At 30.7% G+C, this 9,749-nt stretch overlaps 1 protein-coding gene across 1 annotated transcript; it reads right to left on the bottom strand.

Moving 5' to 3' along the window:
- Positions 1-4,601: 4,601 nt before the first annotated feature.
- LOC145570071 (laccase-4-like) lies at positions 4,602-9,516 on the bottom strand. The gene is made up of 6 exons (XM_081629063.1): positions 9,347-9,516; positions 9,096-9,247; positions 6,850-7,094; positions 6,620-6,751; positions 5,168-6,091; positions 4,602-5,056 (listed from the first exon to the last, which is right to left on the bottom strand). The coding sequence occupies exons 1-6, from the start codon at positions 9,443-9,445 to the stop codon at positions 4,926-4,928; spliced, it is 1,683 nt and encodes a 560-aa protein (XP_081485189.1). The 5' UTR covers positions 9,446-9,516; the 3' UTR covers positions 4,602-4,925.
- Between the last annotated feature and the right edge of the window lie 233 nt (positions 9,517-9,749).

Genomic DNA, 9,749 nt, shown 5'->3' with positions numbered 1-9,749 from the left:
CTTGGGATGGGTGACCTCCTGAGAAGTTTTCTCGGGGTATGCATGAGTGAGGACAAAATGCGCTGGAAGGATTCGTGTTGGTATGTGAGGACAGTTGTTGGTTGTAGTCAGACTGGATGTAACACTTTGGCTACCCAATTGCCATTAGGCGTAATACTAGAGTCCCTAGCTTTTCAGGCACAAAGAGGGTGTTGTCGTTCTCAAGTGGGGGTGTATCCCTTGATGCGCATTTCGTGACAATAGACTCCTCCCTAATTTGTTTGAGTTCGGGTTGATGCATTATTACTTAATTAACTAATACGTGTGTGTAAAAAAAAAAAAAAAAAAAAAAAAAACTAATACGTGGATAGTTAAATAAATTAACGTTAGTAATTGATTAATAGTGAGCCGCCAACTTAATTTTGATTAACGGCCGTGTAAATGGTTGACAACTCATTAGTCCTCATTAACATGCATGTCGGTTTGATATAATTAAAAATTAGTACTACCCACCAACATTAACGGTGGTTCATTTTTGTCTATGGTATCCTAGCTTTGTTTGTCCCTTTTTTATATTTAGTACATGTCTACAATTCCTAAACCCTTTTTAGTCCTTTATAATTATTAGTTAGTTAAATAGCTTAATTAGTTGTTTAAATATCTAATGCATGCATAGCTTTATGCCTTCATATGAGTTGTCGTATGAAGTGTTTAATTACTTATAATCGAGATATGATAGCGAAATTGATACGAATTAATTTCAAGATTAAAGGGTTTGTTGCATGTCCAAAAAATATATATGTGATGCATGTCTCTTAAGGTTATGTTCTGATTTACTGAATTGAAGTGAACTAAACTGATTGGGGCTGAATTGAATTGAACTGACTGAATTGTTTTTGAGAGAAGGAAATTAGGAGCTGAATCGAACTGAACTGATTGAAGCTAAACTGAATTGAACTGAAATTAAGTTGAAGAGAACAGATCCTTAATTGTAATAACGAACTAATGAAAATATGTTTTGGCTTCATGTACCTCTTAACTCATATAATTAATCTATAACCTTAAGTTTTAAGGTTTTATGTCTCGATCAATTATCAAACATTTCATGATATATAAATAACTTAGATTTCAAGAATATCCTTTATATAAATATAAATTTAACGCTAATTATATCCCTACATTATTACTTACAACTAATCTTAAATAACGGGCTACACTATCAACACAGGAATGTTGTCGGACTTTTATCAAAATAGTCATTCAACTGTACTATTAATTTTACAACATGAAATTAAACACTCTAATATGACAAAAAGGATAAACAAAATTAATAAAAAGGATTAAATTAGAGTACTAAACTTAGTGCTCCAAACAACATGGAACTGATGGAATGTCCTATTTGATGCGACTTTTAACGTCAAGATCAAGCTTCATCATTACACTTCACACCTTAATGATGTCCATTTACATAAGTCAATCCACATTAATTAATTAACAATGTTTAACATAATTAAGCTTAATTATTTTAACTAATCCCCTAATGATTATCCCACGTCGCGGCAATCACGTGAAACGCAACAAGTGTGCGTATTCGTCAATTTTACAAGTACAACTTACGCTTTGCTAGAGTCAGTTGACTCGTGGATGCATGCAACAAATATTATTTTGTTACAACAAATTTTAAATTAAAATGACATTTAATTTATTTTAATTATAAAGTGTTAATCAATTTTGTATGTACTAGTTTTTTGTGGTTGTCTCATTGTGGAATGAAAAATATAATATTTTGATTGCATGCGGGTCATGGAGAATCACTAATTAATTACGATTTACATTTCTTAATTTGTATTTATTTTATATATGAAAGTATATAATTTAGGTGGGAGGTGGGTGGCGCAACACGGCAACAATATTAAAACTGGAACAAGTTTCGGCAATGCACAAATGTATTGTTAAAAAAAGTTAATATTTCATGTATTACTATTTTAAAAATCAGTTGAATAAAACGCTCTTACAATTTGTAAAATAATTACACTATTACATACTCTAAAAATAAAACATAAAGGGTAGAAGAGAGTGCAAAAAGTGGGGCACATTAAAAATAACAGAGAACATTATAAACAGAGTTTGTGTATAAAATCTAAGGAATGAAGTGTAGATAAATAATTATACATCGTAATTTTATTTTGCTTTTTCTATTACATACTCTAAGGAATGAAGTGTAGAGTTTGTAAACAATATGGTGAACGATGAGGCAGGGATGAGTATCAAAATTATTCCGTATTTTGTAAGGAACTACGCAAAAGTAAGAAAATAAATAACTAAATAAAAATTTTACGATAGTGAAAAATTTCATTCAAATTTGTAATTAATATTCAATTTAGAAACGTAGAAACGCCAAAGACAAAAAATACTTCGTATTAGAAACGGATTATTAAAGAAACGGATTAAGGAAGCTTTAATCTACTAAATTAACAAATAACAAGTAAAAGTGATTGGATTAGTGTTATATAACTACCTTAGTTAACCAAAGTGGTTCATAACCAAGTACAGGGCACAAAGACACTTTTTTATTTTTTAGAAAAAAAAAATGAATGAAGTTTGACCACTTTGTTAGTTGTAGTTCACAGTCTGTCTTATTCCTGGTCCTGCTACCATTTAATTTAATAATTGTTACTCGTATATGTTTGTTTGTGTATACTTTGTAATGGAGTTGATAAATAATACTATTGCCCATCATCATATATATTAAAATATACATATGGGGCATCCCATTATAGTTAATACTCAATGTTGAAAATTATTCCTTCTGAATAGTGAACACTATATATCAACATTTGCTTATTTTTTTCTTCAAATTATGTGTTTTTCGTCTGTTCCTTTTTATTTGTCTTGATTCGCATACATAAAGTTATTTTTAAATCGGTTTTTATGTTCAGTAATTGTGATAGTTAATTTGCCACTACTAATAACAAGTTGATTGTATTAGCTAGATTGGTATTATTCGCGGAAGCCATAATTGATACAAAACCAAATCATCAGGATCATTGTTATTATTAGCAAAGTCACTCATTTATGGATGCGAGATCATTATTGAAATGCTATGTGTAAATATGAAGTGTCTAAAAAGAATACAAGTATTTTGAAATAATTTAAAACACAACTTGTATATAAGAATCCTAGTTAATCTATCTATCTATATATATATATATACTTCCTCCGTTCTTTTTTTATTGCACCATAAGAGAATTCACGCTTGTCAATGCATTAGTTTAGCTATCAATATTTTAATTATACTTTTGTAAAAACTATAAAAGTTTGATATTTGAAAAGTAGAGTTCGATACGAATCTAACTAGATCACATATAACTATATTTTTCTTAATATATAAATCACAAATGATAGTCAAAGAAGATTAAGTGAATAGTGTAAAAGTCCTAATGGTGTAATAAAATAAAAACAAAGGAAGTATATATATATATATATATATATATATATATATATATATATATATACGGATTAAACAATTAAGTTACTCAATATAGAGATTATAAAGTTTCGTGTATAAATTCAAAATGCTTATATTATTTTTTTCTACAATGGTAAAACCTCTTTATAGAGAAACTTGTTTATAGAACAACAAAAAAGCGGAGAAAGCTTCTAAGAAAATAAGTTAAAGAGAAAAACAAAAATACATGTTATATAAAATGATGTACTTCGTATGACTTGAGAAAAGGGGAAAGAACGTACAGCTTAAGAATCTTTCCTTTAATGGAAATAATGTGGGTGGAATTTTCACAAACCCGTTTGTGGCATTATTTTCAGGCATTAATAAATACTTGACCAATCAGTAGAATTTCAGAATTTTTTTAATAATAATTTTATTATTTTTATTGATACACTCCAATTTGATTCCAACCTCACTCGTGGGTGCCCCTTCAGTGGTTTGCGAGCCAACTTTCCCCCTTACAATTATTACTACCAATATGAAAATATTGTCATTGATCATGAGTTCAAAGTAGGGTGGCAATTCGGATTAGCGGGTTGAGTTCAGGTCAGATTTTGGGTCGATTTTGAATTATGCCTAGAAACAATCAAACATAATGTAAAACATAATATTATTACGAAATATGAAATTTGGGTCAAATCAGGTCGAATTCAGATTGTTCGGATTCGGATCGGGTTATCAGGACGGGTCAAGGATTGACAGCCCTAGTTCAAACTCCAAATGTTTAATCATATTAAACATTGATTACGGAGTAGTTGTTAACGGATTATGGTTAATGGCTCAATGTATAATTTTCTCATTACTAACCTTAACTATCGCAACATTTGTATGGTGTATAATTATTTAAAAAAGTACTGGTATGTTAATTAATCCACTAAAATGAAATTGGGTAGAAAAATGCGGATCATACATTTTTAAAAAAATTGGGTAAAAATTAATCCACTAATTTTTTATAAAAATTGCTAATGTTACAAATCAAATCTTTCAAAATTTTCAAGCATTTGTGATCAGACTATTATAGATGGACTATAAATCGTTGGATTTCCAATTTGGAGTTGGACTATGAGTTTACTAAATTTGGGCCTAACTATTGGGCCGAATTTACTATATCGTGAAGAATGGAAACGAAACATTTATTTTATTGACAAAAATATATACTTCGTATGCCTGAAATACATAATGTATGAGACCAATATACATTTGGTTACATTGATAGTAATAAGCAAACCATATTATTATTATCTTAATTAAGCTTTGCTTGCTCAAAAAGCATATCTTTCTATTAAAAACCACGCAACTTTTTATAAAAAATTTGTTTGAAAAATGGAGTAAACTTAAACTCCATACTCTCTTCTTGTGTTTGGCTCTTTTGAATACCAAAAAAAATGGAACTTTTGTTGTAAAAAATTTAATTAAGCATATTTGATCGACTCGCTAATCAACACTTGGGAAAATCTCTTGGAGGTTTTATTAGAGATTCATTTGGTCCTTTGCCGTTTTCGACTAAGAATGCCATTTTTAATCCCCATGTTGTGTGAATCTCTAAATGGCAATGCAAGAACCAAACCCCTGCGAAATAATCAAGAGAATACTTAATATGTATATATCACCGTATTTAATATGAGAACTTATAGAGAATATGCGCAGAATATTTATTATATTTTTTTGGATGATTATTACCTGGATTATCGGCTCTAAATCTGATAGCAACCCATCCACCAGATGGTACTCCGATGGTGTTTCTTTCAACGGGATCAACAAGATTGAAATTCTTTGGATCCGTTTTAGGATTGTAGTTTCCCAGACCTTTACCAACAACGAAGAAATTAAATCCATGTAAATGAAATGGGTGATTCTCTGGTGCAATCATTGCGGTATCTTGTAACACCAATTGAACTGTTGCATTGTAAGGAAGCTTGTACACCCTAGTCCCGGTTGTTGTATTAAGGTTGGTCAATTGATTTCCAGTGTAATTAAATGGTGTAGGAGGTTTCGCCGGAAAATCAGCCGTGAACACTCCACTTATATTAGAGTAATGTGCTTGTAGGAGAGAAATATTAGGCATAACAAACGTAACATTGTTAATAGATGCCACGAGCCTGGACCCATTGACACAAGTTTTGCAAGGGTTCACCCCTAGCCCTACCGCGAAAAGTAAGGAATGATCAACTTGTTGAGGTACTTTAGCAGGGTACTCTTTTGAGTTAAGGGCTCTAAGAGAATTGGTAAATTTATCAGCCACCTCGGTTGCATTAATTGGTGGTGGGGCGGTGAGTGTGGTCGATAGGGTGGTGGGATGGGAAGTTGTGTAAAGAACAGACGCAAGGCCGGTTGCATTGTCTACTGGGACAGGTGCATCCATGAAGGGTGAAACTACCACCAAGTATTTACCAGCCTTATTATTGGCTTCGATTATAACATTGGTTGTTTGACCGGGTGACACGACAATCGTGTCGGTTTTGAAGGGTTTAACATACGTAGCATCGACTTCGACAACCGTGAGGTGGTGGTTGGCTATCTTGAAGAAGAGCTCTTCATTAAGTGCAGCATTGATTATACGTAGCATGTATTTTTTCCCTGGTTTCACATGCAAGTTGAACATTTCTGCATAATATAGACACACGTATCTGTTAAAACTGTACTTCGTAAGTTCGTATAACATAACAAATTTTTATATGCAGCCTGTTGTATCGTGCGGCAGGGGTTACTTGACTTTCTTGGTCAGGAGTTATTTGAGTTTTCGGGGTTACTTGAGTTTCTCGATTAGGGGTTACTTGACTTTCTCGATCAGGGGTTACTCGAGTTTCCAGGGTTACTTGAATTTCTCGATCAAGGGTTACTCGAGTTTTTCGGTTAGAGATTACTCGAGTTACCGGGGTTACTCGAGTTTCTCGGTCAGAGGTTACTCAAGTCACAATTTTTTGTATGCGGCCTAACCGAAAAACTCGAATAATCCTGACTGAGTAACCCTTAACCGAGTGAACCCCTGTCCGAACCCCTCAAGTAACCCCTGACTGAAAAACTCAAGTAACCCCTATCAAAAAAATTCAGGTAACCCCTGCCGCATGGTGTGGTGTGTTGCATCAAAAAGTTGCTGTAATTATTTTCTTCAAAAGTCGGATAGAGTTTTACCTCGTGAGTTACAATTCTTATGTGCGAGACCTGGATATCCATTAATTGTATGAGCATCAGACACGTTAGGTGCCAAGCCAGATTTCAAAGCTTCGTTGATAACAGCTTCAACATCCGATTTCCACCATTCACCTATCCATTTTTATTACAAATTTTGTCAAATGACTTTTTTTTTTCAATATGAAGAATACATTTTTTTTTTCAAAAAAAAACAAAAATTAAAAAATTACCTAAGACCAAGACATTTTCTTTATGGGGTTTAGGAAAAGGATAAGGAACACCAAGTTTGGGCAAAATGATAAGAGCACCATGGAGAGTGGCCCTTAGCCAAAGAATATGGGCATGATAGAAAAGGGTTCCTCTTTGGCCCGTCAGAGTGAAGTTGTAAGTGTAGGTTTGTCCTGGTTGGATTGGACATTGTGTTATGTATGCTGGCCCATCTGACCATCCTGTTCTTATTTGTCTCACCCCATGCCTGCCAAAATCAAACAATATCTAAATTAAGTTTATATGAGTATTTTATTTTCATTTTGATGATTGTTTTTCCTTTAATCATCAAATAACACCTGGGTGTGTATGAGTATTTCTACATTTATAGAAGTAAATTATTTACGTACTTTTTTGACACAAAAATTATTTACATACTTGTCTAAGGTTGATTGTTAAAATAATCAAATCAATTAACCTATACTAAAAGCAAACCTAAAGTGACACTTGTCACGATGTCATTACAAAATTTCCCGCCTTTTTTACTTTTTTTTTTTTTTTTTTTTTTTTTTTTTTTTTTGTGTGTGTTTGAAATTTAATGACTTTCATTTTATAAGATACAAATAATTCTTATTTCCATTTTGATAGCACATTTAATCCAATCATACTCAATTAATTTTTTTTAACATATATTCTTTCTATATACGAGATATCTATTAATTACAAATATTGAAATATACTATAGATTAAAAATAAGGTATTGAAATACATCAGTATCTAAGATTATTATAATATTATCAATTTTTTTTCCAACTTTATCATTTGACAGTCTAATTTATTTAAATTAAAAATAGAAAAATAATTTTGGTAGGATACTTTGAATAAATCTTAAAATTATATCTAATGTTTACAAGAACAACTGAACAAAATCATAAAATCATTCTATTATATTATACTCCCTCCATTTTTTATAAGCTAGAATTGTCGAGACACAACTTTGACCATCTATATTTTTAATTAGATATTATTAAAATTATGGAAAAAAAAAAATTATAAAAGCAAACATTATGACAATAATCCAACAACATAGGATGTGTTTGGTAACTAGCTTATTTGACCTACATTAGCTTATTCACTATTAAATAGGTCAATTCAAGGTGTTTGGTAAGTAGCTTATTTAAAGAGCTTATTCCACTAAATAAGCTCTTTTTCAAAAAGCTCCTTTTGGGAGCTTTTTCAATTAGCCTATTCAATTCTTATATTGAAATGACACTTATACCCCCATTTAATTAAAATTTCTAATATGAACTACCTACCCTACAATTAGTTTATTGGTCATTTCACATAATCAATTAGCTTTAAACAATCAACTATTTACCAAACACTTTTCTACAATCTAATTACTCTGATCTATGCATTTATGCAATGTAAAACCCCTACTACTCGCTAAAAATATATATTTAAAAAAAAGTTAATTACATAATACTAATTATCATAAAGTAATATAAAATCAACTAAATTTTTATATTATGCCGGTCAAAGTGTGTCAACAAATTATAAGGACAAATGTACATGAGTTCATATATGGGTCAAAGTGTGTGAACAAATTATAAGCTAATATTTTCATTTTCTTATGTAAAACCTTATAGCTTCTAAATTTCTATTACTATATTATTTATTTTTTTAGTAAAATTCAATTCAATAACCTTTATGAATTTGGTATTAATTGGTATAAATTAAAATGCAAGTTATTTTGTTACAATTTTTTTTTTTTTGGATAAATTTTTGTTGAATAATTAACACCATCATTTATAATTTTTGTTGTAAAGTTTAATTATGACCGTGCATGGCACGGGACTTAACCTAGTACTTGTAATATGGTTGATTAAAAGTTTCCATTATTTTCAAAAAAAAGTTTGATTTATGTGGTAAATAATGAATTTTGATTTTATCAGGGCAATTTACATACTTGGTGATTTTTTTTTTTTTTTTTTGAAACACATACTTGATGAATTTGGAAACAAAGGATAATATAAAAATATTTATATATAAAAAAAAGAGTACTGTAAAATTATATAAAAAAAATATCATTAATTTTGGTAGAGTAATTTTTTAGGTGAGTAAAAAATATAGGAAAAGTATAAGTTGACATGTGAGTAAAACAAGTATTACCTTTTTTTCATAAAAAGTAATGCATGTTTTCTCGTTAAAGTTTAATTAAGTTAGATTCCAAATTACGTTCAGAAGATGATAAAGAATAGGTACTAACCAATGAATGGAGAGATTGTATTTGACATGATTGACGACCTTCACAAGCACTGTATCATCCTCCCTAGCCACGATAGTAGGTCCCGGATACTTACCATTTACGGTCACAATTTGTTTTGTTGAACATAATCTTGTATGATTCTTCAACACCACCTATAATTAATAACACACGTACATATACATATTACAACTATGAACATGCACATATATACATTACATTCAACCAAGAAGAAGATGAAACCATGCTCTTACATTGAACTTGTAGTGACGAACTCGAGACTCGACTAATAATGCAGGCAATAAGCAACCTACAATCACCAATATCAACACCTTCTCAACCCAAGTTGCCATTTTTCTTCTCTAACAAATAGATTTAGGTATGAACTTACTTCACTGAGGCGATCGAGCTAGGTATTAGCTCAAGCAAGTGAAGGACACGAGATGAAACAAGGCAAAACTTTGCTTATATAAAGGAGTAATAATAATAATGTGCAAAGGAAAGAAATTAATTAATTTGCTAAAGATAATATTTAATTATTGCTAAGATGTCATTGTTTATAAGTTGGTATATTGAAAATGAACACGCTAGAATTTGTAAAAAAAACTTAGCTATTAACAAAGACAGATGCTTTTCTTGTAGACTACACCAAATTAG

This window comes from Chenopodium album, chromosome 12 (genome assembly GCF_948465745.1).
Source record: "Chenopodium album chromosome 12, dcCheAlbu1.1, whole genome shotgun sequence".
NCBI classification, from domain to species: Eukaryota; Viridiplantae; Streptophyta; class Magnoliopsida; order Caryophyllales; family Amaranthaceae; genus Chenopodium; species Chenopodium album.
The sequence above is the reverse complement of the archived record's forward strand: the minus strand, read 5'-3'. Positions and strand labels throughout refer to the sequence as shown.

Excerpts from the sequence above, each read along its gene's own strand:
- LOC145570071 (XM_081629063.1), bottom strand. The coding sequence starts at position 9,445 with ATGGCAACTTGGGTTGAGAAGGTGTTGATATTGGTGATTGTAGGTTGC. Across the intron at positions 7,095-9,095 it reads TACAATCTCTCCATTCATTG|GCATGGGGTGAGACAAATAA; the intron begins GTTAGTACCTAT and ends TGATTTTGGCAG. Across the intron at positions 6,752-6,849 it reads AGAAAATGTCTTGGTCTTAG|GTGAATGGTGGAAATCGGAT; the intron begins GTAATTTTTTAA and ends AAAAATGGATAG.